General features: G+C 52.4%; 1 protein-coding gene across 6 annotated transcripts in view; it reads right to left on the bottom strand.

The window, feature by feature from the left end:
* Positions 1 to 1,870: 1,870 nt before the first annotated feature.
* Positions 1,871 to 17,611, bottom strand: part of EBF4 (EBF transcription factor 4) — a 55,368-nt gene continuing 39,627 nt past the window's right edge. For 2 of the 6 annotated variants that reach the window (XM_074317445.2, XM_074317449.2), the window contains exons 8-17: positions 12,416 to 12,497; positions 11,266 to 11,616; positions 11,046 to 11,172; positions 9,644 to 9,732; positions 9,449 to 9,514; positions 9,170 to 9,347; positions 8,905 to 9,093; positions 5,741 to 5,938; positions 4,491 to 4,566; positions 3,435 to 4,266 (exon numbers count right to left, since the gene is read on the bottom strand). In XM_074317445.2, the coding sequence (XP_074173546.2) occupies positions 4,496 to 4,566; positions 5,741 to 5,938; positions 8,905 to 9,093; positions 9,170 to 9,347; positions 9,449 to 9,514; positions 9,644 to 9,732; positions 11,046 to 11,172; positions 11,266 to 11,616; positions 12,416 to 12,497 (1,351 nt within the window). In that variant the 3' untranslated portion in view covers positions 3,435 to 4,266; positions 4,491 to 4,495. Of the gene's footprint in view, positions 2,034 to 3,434; positions 4,307 to 4,490; positions 4,567 to 5,740; positions 5,939 to 8,904; positions 9,094 to 9,169; positions 9,348 to 9,448; positions 9,515 to 9,643; positions 9,733 to 11,045; positions 11,173 to 11,265; positions 11,617 to 12,415; positions 12,498 to 17,611 lie in introns of those variants that run through there. The other 4 variants (XM_074317448.2, XM_074317447.2, XM_088789232.1 and 1 more) reach the window with 4 other exon arrangements.

Here is a 17,611-nt window from a genome sequence, read left to right as displayed (position 1 = left end):
TGGCCATTTCAATAAATGGTGCTGGGCCAACTGGCTATCCACACACAAAAAAACTAAACTTGATCCCTAGCTTACACCATAAACAAAAATCAAAATATCTTCTTAATTTTGGGGTAGGCAAAGATTTCTTAAAAGGATAAACATAGCACTAACCATAAAGAAAAGATTGATAACTTAGAGTACATTCAGTGAAGAAGTTCTAGTCATCAAAAATCCCATAATGAGAGTGAAGAGAAGGGGAGTGTGAAAGAAGTGATAGCAGGACCTGAGTCCATAGGAGTGGTCAGTGTCCGACACCCATGAGGACCCTCAGGTTGGAATGCTTCTTGGGAACACCAGATTTCAAGCTGGTGGCTTCAAGGTGGCTCACTTCCTTCCATTGACCAGTGGGTGTTGTTACTGCCACTGAGGTGGTAGCAGAGTTAGGAAGCTGCAGGGTATAAGTGCAAAGATATGAATGTGGAGGGGGAAGGGGCACCTTAAGCTCAGGAGCTAGGAGCTTCAGAGAATCACTAACTGTCTCTTATAGGGGAGAAGGACACTGTAACCTGTGAACTTTTTCCCATTTGGAGACGTTATCCTAAGGAAGAGAAAATAGATTTGGGGGTCCATTTGAACCACCTCAACCGTGTTCAATGATTGCTTAATTCTACGATTGGATATGTGGTGGGGAAATAGACCTTGGAGGTTACTTTGGTGAAAAGTTTGTAGTCCATCTTCAAGGGAATGATGCTTTATTGTTTGAGCCTTCACATTTAGATCCATGATCCATCTGGAACTGGTTTTGGTGTAAAATGTGAGGTAGAGGCCAAGTTTAATTTTTCCTATGAATATCCAATTGACCCAATGCCTTTTATTGAAAAGACCACTCTTTCCCCATGGCACAGGAGTTTCCATTTTTCTGGGATTTTTTTTTTCTTCTTTTTTTTAAGAAGCTAAGGACCCCATCAATATTGGTGGGGTTAGGGAGGATGTTTTGCAGAATAGTGAACAGCAAGGTCTGGTCTAGCGGCTGCCTGGCTTCCTTTGAATCATTGAGGCCAGTCCATAGAGGGTCTTGTCAGGCAAATGCAGGCTCAGAGGCTGCCTGGTCCCCAGGGTAGGATGCAGAATACAGCAGCCTGTTTCTGCTGGGAAACATATATAAGAAAGCAGAGGCTTTCTGGGAAATATTCTCTCTCTGAATGGTGAGTGGCCAAGTGTCTGACCCCTATACTTACCCCCCCACACCACTGGCTCTGTGGGAAAAAAGCCCAGGGATGGGCTGATACTGAGAAGGGTCCGGGTCCCTTTGTCATGTGGCATCTTGGTACCTCAACTAGAAACATCCTGGGCAGATTTTCTGTCACCTGGTCTCAGGAGTGGTGGGATCTAAAGATAAAGAAAAATTCACACCCACTCTGAACTTATTTCAAGTACAGAAAAACCAATTTCCTTTTCCACAGGCTGACTGTCAGGGTCCACCTCCAGGGCAGACACTGTTGCGCCCACCCATATCCCTTCATCTTCACATTTCAGTGTACACCTGTCTGACTCCATCTGCCAACACCTGCATTTCTTTGCCCGAGAATGTTCTCTAACTTCCAGGAGACCATCCATGGGGTGACCGGAAGTGTCAGGAAGGTAGTGCTCCTCTCCCTCTCCCTCCAGAAGCCATCAACCACTGCTTGATGGAATGTGGTATATAAATAATACAGCTTCTTCACCCGTCAGATGGAAAAACTCTGAGATGTGTTCTACACCATCTCCTTGAATTCTCCAGCAGGAAATTTGCCTCAGGTTCTGTTTCTAGGGGAACTCAAACTGAGACATATGGAAAAAAACTGTATTAGTCAGTCTGGGCTGCCATAACAAAATACAATAGACTGGGTGGCTGAAGCAACAGAAATTTATTTTATTGTCGTTCTGGAAATTAGAAGGACCAAATCAAGGTGCCAGATGATTTGGTTCCTGATGAGGACTCTCTTCCCGGCTTGTAGACAGCCACCTTCTCACCGTGTCCTCACATGGTGTAGAGACCTTTGGAGTCTCTTCTTACAAGGACACAAGTTTTTATCAGATTAGGGTCCCTACTCTCATGTTTTTATTTAACCTTAATCACCCTCCTTAAAGGCCTTATCTTCAAATACAGTCACAGAGGGGCGGGGGAAGGATTAGGGCTTCAATGTTATGAATTTTGGGAGGACATAATTCAGTCCATAGCAAACATCATAATTGTTTAGTTCTGCCTGCTGTGGACCAGGAAGTGGGCAGTGTTGATTCAAATGGTTGCTTGAGCAGTTGAGAGATCTTTGAGAATAGATAGTACATCTCATTCATATCAATCGACCCAATGGCACCTGACCCATCTCAGGAACCAGAATATGACCACTGCCCAGTAACCACCTGTATCCAGTACAGATTAAAGTTCTGCAGGTGCTCAGCCTGGGAGGGCCCCAGGCACTGGGAACTGCTCAGAGCCTGATGAGAGCAGGGCATGGGCTGGCAGGCTCCAGGGCTCTGCAATACAGGCTGGAAGTGGGAACTGAGGGGGAGAACAGGTGAGCACTGAGTATAGGGCAGTATGACCAGAAGGCTACCCAGAAGGCACTGGGTCCCGGACATTGGCCAAGAACACAAGAGAAGGAAGTGGCAGGACCAGCCCGTCTGCCTTAGCAAGTGTATTTGTCCAGAGGGCTGCAAGGCATGAGCACGAGTTGGGGGAAGGACAGGGTTTCCAGAGGCCAAGGAGTGTTGCCAGGAGAAGAGAGAAGAAAGTCTGAGGCTTGGGGCTGGATACCGGGCTCCCTGGACAGTGGGTCAGAAAAGTGGCTTCCAGGGTCAGCCAGCTAGACCTTTGGGTCTAGGGGACATTCCTTGGGGATGACAGGGATCATCCCAGGAGGGAGTAACTGAGCCCAGGAATCTTATACCTTTATCACCTCTCCTTCCAAATTCTAGGAGAGTCAGAAGGTGCTTAGGCCTGGGGAGGAGGGTAGGGAGTTGGGACTTGCTCAGATAGCAACCTTGGGAACTAAAAGCTACTCTGCCCAACTCAGGTGAGGCCCTGCAGCCTCTGGTCAGGAAGGATCTTACTTCTGAGTCTGTGTAAATCTGGGTAGTATTTAGTTTGCTCTGTTGTGGTTCCCAACAACTCCCACCTTGGGAGCAGACAATTCCCACCTTGGTCCTGGCCAGACAGCTGGGGAACAGTCCTCAGTGGCCAGATTCTGCTCTCAGCCAGAGCTCTCAAGGCTGAGCCCGTGTTCTGGGTCCTCAGGCCTGCCAGCCTGCTCCCCACTTCCCCCACAGTACCCAAGAACAGACCCGGGCAGGGAATACTTGCTCAATTAAACACTGGGGCTGTTTAAAAAGTCCAAGGTGCAAGAAGGCTGCCCAGGGATACGGTTTGGAGGGGCCCCCATGAGAGCTGCAGAACCACTAAGAAAAGTAGATCCACGCCAAGGAAGCAGGCAAGAGAGGCCAGGTGGCCACCTGCATCTTTGTTTATTATTGTTTTCTCCAACCTCAGCAGAGTGAAATTTGAGGCCGGGGGCAGCTGGGCCCATTCCATGTTTCTATGGGACCAGTAAGTCATATGTGCGGGGGCCAGAGTCCATGAGACATCCATCGGGGGGAAGACCCACAATTCAGGGGGCCTGCACCCCATTTTGCACCCGCCATGCCTGAAGCCCCCACTGGGATTCATGACGTGGCAAGCATGAGTGTGCAATCCACAATGGGAGTGGGGCAGCCATGGGGTAAAGCAGCCATCAGAAGCTCCATGGGAGCATGGGAAGGTCTCCTGAGGCTGCTGGGCACCCCCCTTGCCCTGGAGAGAAGTTGAGATGCTGGGCTGGTGAGATGGGTCCGACGCAAATGGGACCTTCCTAGGCCACCTCTCCCTGAGCTGTCCTTTTTCCCACAGTCCCCTTCCTGTGCTCCTGTCATCCAATGCGCTTAGTCTGCACAAAGTCCATCTCTTCCAGAGGCACGGACCCAGCCAGTGAGATCCCACATCCCAGTACCTCCCCAGGATGCTCTCCTGCCAAGAGCATCCACACAGTGTTGGAGCTTCCGACCAGCCCCAAGAAAGGGCGGTGAGAGAAGCCTGTAGGGCTGGGGGGACCTTGAGCACGGGGACGAAGTCCTCTCCCCATTCAGGCCTGTAGGTTGAGGTCTACCCACAGCCCTGGCCCTTGAACTGTCTGTGCTGCCATTCAGGACATAGGTGTGAATCCTGGAGGCACCTCCAGTCCGGGCTCAATGGGGGCCAGATCTGTAGACCTGGTAGGGAGATAGAGAGAAGGTCCTGGAGGAAGGCTGGCTGCAAGGGAACAGGAAGACACTTCTCTACACTTGTTCAGTTTGGACCACTGCATGAGCTTTGTGGCCCTGACGGCTGTCTAGATGGGCCCTGGAGAGGGACCCCAGCTCCCCATCCCTGCTAAAGTCTTTTAGAGAGCTTTTCAGGGCCAGGGGAGGAGGCAAGGCCAGTCAGAGAGACCTACCGTCATTAGGAGTACGCCAGGCCCTGAAGCCCCCGGGCTGGAGAGTGGAACTTCTCAGAATCCTCAAAAGGCTGGTCTGCAGTAACCAAGGGAGGAACCATAAGCCATGTGTAGCCTGGGGACCTTATCTGCCTGACCTCTCTGGGTTGGTCCAGTATATAGGGAATATAACACTTTCTGATTGCAGAGCTATCAAGAGCCTTGAAGGTAGTGAGCCACATCTAGCCCTGGTTTGGAACCAGCATTACAGAGTTAGGTGCGGCGTGACCCTCAGGCCTCTAAGGAGGTACAGTCATACGCGTTTGCTGCCCTAGCTTCCTCAATCAAGAGAGATGACTCTGGGCTCCTCTTCTCAGCCCTGCCTCCTTCAGAGGGCCTGTCTCAAGGTGAGGAAGCAGATGGCCAAGTACCAGGACAGAAAAGGAAAGAGGCCAGCCTCCAGGAGCACTGATACCCAATGCAGCAGCAGTGGCACGTCTTCCTCCCATATCTCCATGAAATTCATTACTTCCATCACTCCTTGCTTCTGCCTAACCCCTTCTCATAGTTCCCTTTGTTGGCAGGAGAGATCAGTGACACTCTGTATTCCCCACCCTTCACATCTTAAGCTCTAGACACACCTGGGTTAAGAACAAGGCAACAAATGACTGTGTGCCCTTTCAATCATCCTGGAGCATTATCTAATGAGCCCAGCCTAAAAGTCATCTTCTTCTAGATGTGACTTTTTTTTTTTTTTTAACTTGCTATACACTATTGGTTAGGGCCAAGGCTTTGTTAAGTTGGACATTGACTTGGATGAAATTGATAAATGGCAAATGACAACCATTTCACCAATGGGATATGGAGGGGTGATGGTCTCAATTCCCTGTCTGTAAAACGGGGGAGGGGAAGCTGGGCTAAACTTTCTCCAAGGCCAGTTCCCTTCCATCCAGAGAGTGAACCCGTCCCTCCCAGTGGTGTGTGCTACCCTCCAGTGGATGCACAGGTTAAAAGCATGCAGTCCACACGAGGTTTCTCTGGCTCTGAGTATTGAGTCTCTGTTCTGGGCTCAACTGGATGGGGGCTGGGCCTTGGGGTGCTTTTTGACCTTCTCCAACTGGACATTCACAGACCCCTGCAGAGCTCCCTGCTCTGCACCTTCCAAGGTGAACTGGTCAACCGATATGAGGCTCTGGTGAGATGCGGGTAGAGTGGGCCCCTCAAGCCCAGCTGCTTCACCAGGCCACAGTGGGGCAGCATGGACTGCTCACCTGGAAGCCCCTCTCCGTGGACTCTGGGGCAGGCCTGGGGTGGGGAGCTGGGTGGGCGCAGCACGGGGGCGAAGGCGCTCCTCTGTTTGACAGCGGAGATCATGTTGACAGGCGAGAAGGAGAAGACGCTGGTGGTGTGGGCAGCGGCCGGGAGGGACATGGAGGAGGCAGCAGCCAGCGGGGGGCTAGAGGGCATGACTCCGGGGCGGGGCAGGGAGGGGCAGGCGCAGCAGGGAAGGCAGTGGGAGACACAACAGGGAGACAGCACCAGAGTGAGCAGCCAGTCGGGGCCCTGGCAGGGGCAGTGGGCCCCGTGTGGGCTGCTGACCCAGGCACCAGGCTCAGACCTCCCTGGGGGCTGTGAGGGTCCTGGGGAGACCAGTAGAGGGCAGGGCCCAGAGACAGGCTGGGAGTCTCTGGGGTCCTGCACCAACACTCGCCTTTTGGGGGGTTCTGGAGACCCTTTCTCAGGGCTGGAGGTGACAGAGTCAGACTAGGTAAAAACAAAAGCAAAACCAGAACATGCAACAAAATCAAATACTAGGAGGTAGCCCCAAAGAAGAGGGATGACCAAGAGCTGGAACAGGTCAGGATTCCTGTGGAAAACCACTGGGAGTCTGAGATGCTGAGAAATGTTCATGGGCCCTGGGGTACCAAGGTTAGAGTCAAAGAATGGGGTTCGGAGCAGAGCTGGGTTAAGTGGTTAGGGATGAAATTTGGGGTATATGTAGGCTTCTGTTCCAAGGCCTCTCTCTACAGGATCACAGCTCAAACACTTTAACTTCCTCCACAAATAGCCTCCCCTTAATTACTCCTCACCCCTCGCACTTTGTTCTCTTCCAGCTTAACGCATGTCCTTGTCATATCCAGCCCAGGTCCTGTATTACCCTCTTCCAGCTAGTCAATTTTAAAGAAAGGCACAGGGGTCTACATCCTCAGATCTTCCTGTTCGCCAACCTCCCTAGCCACCCAGGGCTATGGCTTGGTCTCCCACACAGAGGCTTTGCCTGCCTCTCCTTCCTGCAGCTTCCTCTCCTGGGGGCTCCTGCCTAGGGCATCTCTGGATCTCTCTTTCTATATCCTCATCAATCCAGATTCCCTGACTCTGTTGAAGACCAATCAGGCTGTTATTTCAGTGTTGTCCAAGCAGCTGACTATGGGGTGGGGGTGAGGGCTTCCTGGAAGAAACAAATAGCCAATAGAAGGCTGCCTTTGGCATCAAAGAACCCCTCCCCCACTTTGATACTGATGCTGTGCCTGTTCCAAATGTCCTCAGTCCCATGGATGGCCATCTCCTTTAAGACAAAGCTCAATGATACCTGAGGGGGCCATGAGCTCCATGGAGGGCTTGAGACAAATGTACTCTGTCTCGCAAGGCCAGGGGCTCTCAGCCACATTTTGTAGCTTGGGTAGGACTGGGAGATGCGGGTCAGTCCAGGGCTGCTCGTGGCTGAAGTAGGAGACAAAGGGGAGGCCCAAACAGACAGCCACAGACCCTCTGGCTGGGACAGTTCTGGAGGTCATTCCAGGCATGTCCTGGCACACTCAGTGAAAATGACTGCCCCTGAAACTGTACCACAAAGTACTCTGCACGTGAGGAGAGGATGAGGACCTGGGTAATTACGTACTGGTCAAGACAATATTACCAGATGGGACTGGCCCTTGGGTTGTCTCCAGCTGATACTGGATGGAAGTGGGGCATAAGCAGCTCTAGACTTCTCTATCCTTTGGCGGAATGGGGAGACTGCAGGTTGACTGGCTTGTATCCACTGGGACAGTATGTTCCTCCACTGCGGACAGCACTGTGTATGTAGTAGGAAAGGTGGGATGGCGGTGGGCCAGACTCCACTAGCTTCAAATCTGAGGGGCACCCAGAGGGAGGTGGTAAGAGTACTGCCCCAGAATTGAAGAGAGGTGGGAGCAGTGGAGTCTGGCCTGGAGAGACAGAGGCCTTGGGAGGGCCGGAGGGTCACGTCCTGAGTGGATGCTGGCTTTCAGGTCCCAAAAGTTGAGCTTGGGCAGGGGGAAGAGCGCCAGATTCAAACCCACAGCCTGAGCAGTACCCAGGATGTAGGCCACTAGAAAGGAAGGCTAGGCAGGCAGCCAGATATTTCGGTCCTCAGCAATAGCAAACATAAGACGGGGAAAGGTGAGGGAACTGCAGGAAAAGTCACAACCAGCTCCATTGCTCTGGCTCAGCAGTCTCTCCCAGGACTTGAGGTACAATCTCTCTTACACTTGATAGGGAGGTGCTTTGCACACAGTAGGCGCTTTATAAATGTCTGCTAAATAGCTAAGCTATAAGGAGCTGAAAACAGGCTGCTCTGGAAGTTGGTGTTGGAAAGAGGAACTTGAGGGCAGTGCAAAATGGTAAAATCATAACTGTCCTGTTGTCCATCCACCCAGCTTTGAACCGCCCCACCCCCAAGAACCCAGAGGATGGTTAGTGCCCTGTGGTACATTCAAATCTGAGAACAACTCTAGGTAGGGGGTGATAATGATCCCATTTTACAGTGAGGAAACTGACATTCAAAGAAGTAACTTGCTGAATGTCAGACAGCTGATTTGGACACTCAAACTCTGAATCCAGCTGTCTGACCACACAGAATTCGCTAGCTCTGCCCAACCCCATCACACGGAGTCATGTCTTCCCTGCTCCTACTCCTGCCTCTCAGACCAAAGTTCCAGAGGAGTATAGAGCCTGGCGGAAGCCCCTTTTTCTTGAGCCCCGAGTTCCCTCAGGCTTCCGGCAGGGGGCGCCAGCCTCCTCCCGAAGTCTCGTCATAAGACCAAAAAGTGGCGGTCTGCCAGGTTTCAGCGGGACGTCCCCTAGTTAAAGCCCGTTTCAGGTGGAGGGGAGGGCTAGAAGAAATGTGTACCACTGGAGTCAGCAAAGAGAGCTAAAGGTGCAAGAACTGTCCTGGCCCCAGGGTCTGGGATGTGAAGCCGAGGGGTGGGGTTGAGGGGCGGGTACCCAACGTCGGAGAAAGGTTTCACGCACAGGGCGCACAGGGCGGGCCTGGCTGCCAAAGCTAAGGCCAGGGTTGATCCTCAAGGGACAGGTGCCGGAAACCCCTCCCCCCAAGAGTTGGGCTGGGCAGGGTTGAGCCCCCTTCTGCGCCCTAGGGCCCCAGTCCCTCCCTCCGCGGGCAGGGGACACTCACTGGCGAAGGGTGAGGTGGCCGTGGAGCCATTGAGGAAGCTAGGGGACCCGGGCACGCCGAGGCCGGCCACGCCTGGCGCCCCGTAGCCGCCGAGGCCAGCTCCGAGGCCACTGCCGTAGCTGCTCTGCTGCGAGCCGGGGCTGGGCGCGAACCCGCGGGGGGACGCGCTGCTGCAGCTGCGCGCGTAGCCTGCGAGAGAGCGGCGGTCAGAGACGCAGTGCCGCAGGGAAGGGGCCGTCTGAGTGCGGGGTACTGCGGGACGCACCCGGCTCCGGGCCTGGCGTGGCGTCCCCGACGGCGATAGCCAGTGGGCTGCTGAAGGCGTTGATACCCACGACGGCGGCGTGCGGATGGCTGGGAGCCAGGGGTCCGAGCGGTGCGGGTGCTCGGGGGGCGCTGTACAGAGCCTCGGCCACGTCCGCCGCCCGCTTCAGGAGGAGCTCCTGCGAAGAAAAGAGCAGGGCATGGCCCGGGGAGTCGCAGGCACGGGGAGGGAGACAGCCCCCGGCCTGGCGGCGCTAGGAGACAACCGGAAGCGCCATACCTGGTTACTGCTGGGCACTCCGTACAGGGCCTCCGCCAAGTCGGCCGCCCGCTTCAACAGCACTTCCTGGGGCAGGGGAGGAGACAGCGGGACCCCTTGGCAGTCCCTGGAGGCGACAGAGGGGCCAGATGCCCCCTCCTCCCACCTCGGTCACTGGACACCCTGATCCCCGCCCAGCTGTGCCCCTCCGAGTACCTTGGGGAGTCTCTCTGGATCTCCGGGGTGTCTGGGAATGACTTTCTGTAGCCTCTGGAATCCGTAGTCAATGGTGGGCTCATTCAGGGCTGGGGAGAGGGGCGGCGTTTGGAGGACGCCCACTCCCAGCGCCCTGCGCAGGGCCAAGCCCACCTGCAACTAATCCAGGAGCCTAACTGCAGACCCTTCCACTAATCCCAGCCCAAACCTTTCGGAAAATTCCGGACCCACAGGTCAGCGAGGTTCGAAGTTTCCTCAATTCCTGTTTTATTAGGAAAAAAAGGAAACTACCGTATATACATATTAGCTTCTATATTCCTGGGGGCAGGACTGGAGGAAGAGTTTTCTTGTTGCATTTGGTCTCATCGGGAGTAAATTATTATGTTAAAAAACAAACAAACAACAGTCTCCAATGATCACAACTCAGGTAGACTCAGCACCTGCGCCTTAGAGCTTTGCGTGAGCTCCAGGGAAGGAACTGGCCCACACCCAGAGCTCTCCGGAAAACCCAGGACGCAGCAGCCTCCTGACCAGGCTCCTGACGCCCTCCTCTCCTCCTCCATTTCCTCCTCATCCCAACCTCACCTCCAACTCAACTAGCGTCAAAGCCTTACCTATCTTCACCTCCAACTCCAGATTTAGAGAATTTCCTTTAGTTTACCCCAAAGGGTAAAGTGCTCATTCCCGGGTCTTTGCACCTGCATTCTTTCTCCCAGGACCCTTTCCTTCCCCATCGCTATCACCCTATTCTTCCCTCCCGTCCCATTTAGCCCGCTCTCCCGCCAGGACGTATCCCCTGGCCGCCACCCCCTTCACCGTGTATCTCCACCCACCGCACACTGTGTTCACAGCTCTGCTGCCCCCAGTTAGACTGGAATTCCCTGGTAGTAAGTAGGCTCACTACAGAGTGGCCGGAGTCCCGTGAAGGGCAAGGTGACTATCTTTTGGATGGGGTAGGGGAGATGGGAAAAAGTGGCTGGCTTGGGCTGGGGAGGGTGGGAGGGTGGAGGTGGAGAGGATCCTGGATCAGCGAGCCTATTTTGGGGCCCCTTTGAAATAAACATCCCGTGGAAATATTCTAGACTCTGGGGAGTGGGAAGTTCTATACACCCTGGCGAGAAGGCTCGAAGCAGAGTGAAGGTAAAGGGCGGAGACTCAGCGCCAAGCAGGGGACTGAGGAGCCAGCAAGAAAGACAGAGAAGCACGGGGAAAGAAGGTCGGGAGCGAGGAGGGGTCTTAGGGCATTCGGGGATGGGGTGGAGGCGGGAAGGTCAGCGAGCGCTGGGGGGCCTGGCCAAATTGTTGACCTTGGTTAACTCCGGGACCAAGGCTCACACCGCAGGGTGGGTGGGGCCCAGTCCTTCGACCCCAGGCCTTCCTCCCTCTTCCCCTCACTCCTTACCTGTGTAGACAAAGCGGCCGGGGGCTCCCTTGCAAAATTGCTTGGACTTGTAAGACAGAGTCACCTCCACCACCCCGGGAATGTGCCGCGGAGGCGTCTGCACCCGGATGGCGTGGGGAGTGATGAGCTGCGAGGGGAGAGGGGAGGCCTGTGAGTTCCGACCTGGAGACGGGAGGGCCCAGCCCCGAGGCCCGCAGGGAGACTGGCGGGAATGGCCCACCTCGCTCCACACGAGCACGTTCCCGAACACGACCTGCAACCCGTCGAAGAAGTTGTCGCCGATGACAATGACGGTGGCGCCGCCCGTGGTCCATCCCTCCCCAGGGCTGATGGCCTTGATGCAGGGGGTGGCAGCTGGGAGGCAGGAGAGGAGCTGGGTCAGGGGCGGGCGCCAGGATGGGGACTGGGGGCTGGCTGGGTCTGTGGCAGCCGGGGTGGGCCAGGGATCCTGACCTTCGGAGGGGTCCAGGCGGCGCGCCCTGCGGCCATGCTTGGAGTTGTTGTGCACAAACATGTTGTCGGACACGGCCAGCACGTGGCCGTCCACGCTCACCGTCGTGGACACCACCACCTGCGGGGAGAGCCGAGGCCAGCCTGGCTGGGGCCCTCGGGGCTCCCGGGAGGGAACTCTTGTGGGGCACCAGCAACTTGATGCCTGGCTGGACGCTGGAATTCAAGGGTCACTGGCTTGGGGAAGAGCTTCAGCCCCTCAGGGGCTGAGCTGGTAGAAGTGGAAGGTGGGCCAGCTGTGTCAGGTGACACCCCCAGATGCACAATCTCTGGCTGCCCAGGGACACTGACCCCGCAGGAGCCAGAAAAATCAAGAGCCCTGGAAAAAAAAACTGGTCCTTGGTCGGATTGGCTACTGTTTTTGCACATATACACCCCAGGTTGTATCCCTGGGGCTCCAAGGCAGGAATGGGTCTTAGGCAAGTGGGAGTGAGAGTTTTGATTGGGGGAGCAGCTTCAGCCTGAGAACCCATCAGCAAGAGCCCCCACCCCTGGGAGGAAATTGGACCTGCCTCCTTCTTCACCCCCCTTCACTGGGAGGGGTGTGCAGGTTGGGGATGTGCTGAGGGCAGCTGCTCTCCCGCTTCATGCTATGCAAATTAGCTGGGTCGTTAATCATGTAAAAATGTCACAATTAGCATCTCCTTAAGTGGGACTCTAATGAAGCCTCCCTTGGCAGCCAGCATAAGTTGAGATGGAGCTGCCCCACCCCCAGCAGGCACCAGGCCTGAAGCACAGGGGCGGTCAGGGATCTGCCCTCCGGGGGCCTTTCCCAGAGTGGCAGGGCCACAGCCTCCCCACAACTCCTAATACCAGGAAAGGGCAGGTTTGTAGGGGGGGAAGCCCCTCCCCAGACCCACCTGGAAGCGGCGCATGTCTCTGGGATTCCCTGCGTTCTTTAGGCAGTTCTGGTTGCATTTGAGGAAGAACTTGAGGAAGAACCTGAAACAGTGTGGTTGGTGGGCTCAACGGTCTGGGGGTTCTGGAAACAGATGAAGACCCAACTGCTCCCTGCCATGCCCCCTCCCAGCAGGGTGACTCCCCTCTGCCTGCTCACATGTAGACACACACCACCTATTCCCATCACAGAGTGCCTGATACCCATGGAGTAGACCCATCCCAACGACTACATCACTACACAGACTATCCCCCACAGTGTAGGATTACAGAGTGCTTATTTGTCTCACAAAATGTATACTCATCACACCCACACAAAGTATATTCAAAAAGAATATGTGCATTACATATACTGTATATACCTATTACTCATGAATAATACACACCACACAATGTATACTCCATATGCAGCAGGTACTCACTCACACTTGCCCCACTCCATGTATATTTGTCATAGTATATGCCCATCACACATATAGTGCATCCATATCACATAGCATATCCCTCCCCCAGAGTGTATCCATCACCCACACAGTGTATACTTGTCATCAACAGTATATCCATTCTATACATCGTATATGCCTTATATACTGTTACTCACAGAACACGGCCATCATACAGAGTGTATACCCACCACACTCAGAGTATACCCTTCAAAGAAGCATATACAGTATGTACTCCACTATACTTATCGCGCACACGTTTTATTCATCACACATGTAGTCTATACCCATCATGCACAATGTATGCCCATCCTACATATAAGCACAGAAAGAATATGAGAATATATGCATTAATACACCATTTTATGTTGTATATGATTACCTAAAATTTAGTCATTACAAATACGGTACAGTCATCACATATAGCAAGCCTATCCCCCCAACAAATCCCCCTCACACACAGCAGATCTCACTCACACACAGCAGACCCCCTATTCCAGGACACACACACCCTGCGAAACAGATCTCCCTCACAAATATTCTGTATGTATATAATATGTATATAATATGTATATAATAGCAAAACCCTAATCACACCAAGCCTATACCCATCATATACACATGGTGTACCTGTCAAACACACCGTACAGATACAGGGAATACCTTCTTTTTCATATACAGTAATCGGGGAGAAAAAAGTACAGATATGCAGTGATGAGCCTGCTTTATACACAAACACATGGGTATTTGGACCTTCAGTCCTTCCAGGCAGTTGGCTGTGATGGTGGGGCCTTGGCTCTGCCACCCTCCAGTGAGGTAACCATGGATAATATCGGTTTTGTACTCTTAGTAAACTCAGAACACTATTGATATCTACCTTAGCCCCTACAGGACTCTCTGAGCATCCAGGGAAATGCCCTTTACAGACTGTAGTGGGCAGGGCTGAAGTGTGGCATGTGGCACAGCCTCCTAAGCCACTCTATGAGCTCCTCTGGCCAGCTCCCTCATTTTACCACCATCCCCTGGTTTTGAACCCCAAATCTGAATATACATTGAACTCATCAGAGTTGCCTCCAAAGCCTATGAAATTCACATTCAGAGGAAGATATGTTATAGGCTCTGAAAGCTAGTTCCCAAAGACAAGGTCCCCAAGTGTTGGGAGGGGTGGGTACCCCCTCTGAAACAGGTGTCCCAGGGAGCAGCCCCTCATTGGGTGATGGCACCAGTCACTTCCCTGGAGATGTACCTCCCCCCAAGCCCTGCCTCTTTCCCACTGCTGACCCCTTAACACCTGTCATATTCTCCCACACAATGGGTGGCCCTCTGGGAACCCCAAAGTTTCCCTTTACATAGGGACATTACATCAGCATGCATTTCCAGCCACAGTGGACACCCCCAAAATACTTTCACATGGTGTAGACCTTCTATACACCCTTCTAGAGCACTCTGAGGTACAGACATGTCATAAGACCCCAAATGGTACACACCCACTGTGTACACACCCCATCCACTCCTATAGGATACCCTGCAGTGCAGACAGTTTATATGCCCCCAAATGGTAGTCACCACAGTATAGATGCCCTATATAACACAACAGGTGACCCCAAGTGCAGGCACCTCAAATGCTCCCCAATAGTATACCTGTACAGTGTAGATACTCCATTATCTCACATTATGTGCCACAGCAATGACTTCCTACACCCCTATAAGACACCCCATGGTGTAGACACCTCTATGCCCATAGCAGTCACCTTGGGCATGCCCCACATTTATATGACAGAGTGTAGACACTCTAATCACACACCGTTTATTTAAATTCCATATTCATGTGCTCAGTGCTCTGCAAGGTGTCAGAGAGAGGAGGGCAAACCAGCAGGATAGGACACAAGCCCTGTCCTGACGGAAATTAATGCTAGCCCTTGGATGTCACTGCTGATGCAACAAGCACGGGAGTGCCTCATAGAGGAAATATCCACGCACATGCCTGCTGCACCCAACCCCACTCCCAAACCTACAGAAGCCAGAAGAAGGTTCCCTGAGATGGGGCTGGAGATGTAGGCTCGCGCCCAGCCACTGACTCACTGTGTGGCCTGGGGTAAATCCTGCATCGCTGGCGTCCAACTTCATCCATGAACCAGGAAAGTAGAAATTGATGGTTGCTGAGGCGTCTTCCAGTCCTGTTTCTGGGACATCCTTTATTTCTGACCTTCCAATGCCTCAGGCTGCTGTCTCCTGCAGGGCCTTGGCTCCCCTTAGGGGAGCCCCCCGCTTGACCCCTTCCACAGCCCTTGCTCTGTAGGTCTTCCCACCCTTTCCCTTTCTATTATAGATTGTAGTTGTTCTTTGGGTCCACACCAATTCCCACTTCTTGTCTACCAGCCTTTTCTGGCCACTCTAGGCTTCAGGGACCAGCCCATCTTGAGAACCCCACGGTCCTGCCAGCACCTCCATCTATGTGGACCTACCCCAAGACATCTCAGTGTTTGAGTCTGGTTGACATTACCTGCAGACTAGTGTTGAGTAAGAAGCAGCCACACAAGGCCTGGGCTCTTTGTGGGGGTGATGAGAGTTAGTCTCCTTTTCCTTTTCCTCTGAGCCTCTAGCTCAGAGCCGCACACAATTGATGTCATCGATGGTGGAGATGCTGAAATCTCACCCACTACCAACTGGTAGTCCATGAGGCTGCTCCCCCAGCTCTCCCCCCGTCAGAGGCCCGGTCAATGCACACACTTTCCAGATAGCCTGCAGATGCTGCAGCATATCCCCTGCTCCCTGCCAGCCTCAGGGCTGTTGAGAAAAATTATCCACAATTTGCAAATAAGGCAAAAAAAAAGGACCAGAGTCCTTTCAAAGTTATCCTGGCACAGTGGTTTTCAAAGTGTGGTACCCAGACCAGCAGCAACAGCAGCACCTGGGAACTTGTTAGAAACGCAGAATCTCAGGTCCTACCTCAGACCCGTTGAGTCAGAAACTCTTGGGGTGGGAGGGGGCCTAGTCGTCCGTGTTTTCATAAGCCCTCCTGGTGACTCTGATGTTCCCTAAAGTGTAAGAAGCGCTGCTTTAGAGCTTCACTGTCCCACTCGGCAGCCACCAGCCCTGTGTGGCATTGAGCACTTCACATGTGGCTAGTTTGAATTGAGATGTGCTGTAAGTGTAAAATACACATCAGATTTCAATTGTTTCCTTAGAAAAAAGAATGTAAAATAGCTCAGTAAAATTTTTGGTATTGATTACATGTTGAAATGGTATTTTGGATATATTGGGTTAAATAAAATATGTTGTCACAATTAATGCTATCAGTTACTTTTTAAAAAAATGTGGCTACTAGAAAATTTTCAATTACATATGTGGCTTGCATTATATTTATACCGACACTGCTACTCTAGAGTATTATGATAACAAAGCCATCTAAGATTTAGCTGATTCTCCAAGGGAAAGTAACTTTGACTCATATTTGCTATTGATTGGGGTCCAGACGCTGCAAAGTTAGGTGGTAATCTACAGAAAACTGATAAGATGTAAGTGATTTTTGTTGGGAGAAATAAATAATTTTTGTTTAGTAGAGAAATTAGTTCTAAAGGTTACAATTTTTATTGTCCTATGGACATTAAATAGCTTTGTATTTAACTTGGCCATCTTATTCTGGTTTTTTTCACATATCCCACTTCTTCTCCCTTCCTCCTTTCTTACCTCCACTCCTTCCCATACTTTCCTGGAAGGAAGAGAGCTTGGCAGCGTCTGGGTAAGTGAGGATAGCGCCATTCTGCTCTGGGGCCTCCCATCCTAGGCAGGAAGGGAGGTGCACTTTGTTGGGCTGTGAAGCCCTGCTTGTCATCAGGGATGCAACTCTTCCCCCTCCCTGTAAGCCTGGATGATGCTGGGGGTGGGGAGGATAGGGGGATGGGAGAAGAGGTTGTTTCTGAGCAGCCACCCCCCATGGAGCTGGAAGGGAGACCCCTTTCCTTAGCTTGGGAAGGGCCAACCACAGCGCTGGCTGATCTGAATATCTCCCTTGAGGGTGAGCATTTTAGATGCCCCCGGGGTTAGACAGGACCTGTGCCCAGTGACATCCTCTTTGTGGCCATGAGGCTCTTTGGGGGCATGGTCCCACAGAAAGGGTGGTAAGAGAACGGTAAAGTCCCAGGAGCTGCCATTAGAATTACTAGAAGAAAACACCACAAAGACAAGTATGAGTTACAAATATAATATAAAACTGTGCAAAAAAATTTAAAAAGTCATCCAGGTCTAATTTATCAAGCACTTGGCAAGAGCCCGGAACCCGTCACTTGCATTATCTTGTTTGATCCTCTCATAGTCCTGAGGTGGTGTAGGTCTATAATCATTCCCACTTTGCAGATGAGAAAACCAAGGACAAGCAAGAATAAACTACAAAGTCACAGTAAATGCCAACGTCAGGATACAAACTTGGGACTTTATGCACCACTGATGTTGACAGGAATCATAGGAAGTCCCTCAAATGGGGTTCTCACAGTCCATCTGAGCCCCAGCCACAAGGCTTCTGTTGCAGGACCCTGTAGCAAGCTGTCCTTCAAAAGAGGTAGGCCAAACAGGGACCATGTTAGCTACGGAATGGGCATTTCCTCAAAGTCATACATTCATCAGGGTTGCAAAGGAGACTCAGTTTCCCTCGCCCCTATTTTGGGCCTTTGGCTTTTGTGACTATTGCTCTCTCAATCTGAGAAGATTTTTCAGGAT

The sequence above is a fragment of the Rhinolophus sinicus genome, chromosome 13 (genome assembly GCF_057876585.1).
Source record: "Rhinolophus sinicus isolate RSI-liver-muscle chromosome 13, RSI-T2T, whole genome shotgun sequence".
NCBI lineage: Eukaryota > Metazoa > Chordata > Mammalia > Chiroptera > Rhinolophidae > Rhinolophus > Rhinolophus sinicus.
The sequence above is the reverse complement of the archived record's forward strand: the minus strand, read 5'-3'. Positions and strand labels throughout refer to the sequence as shown.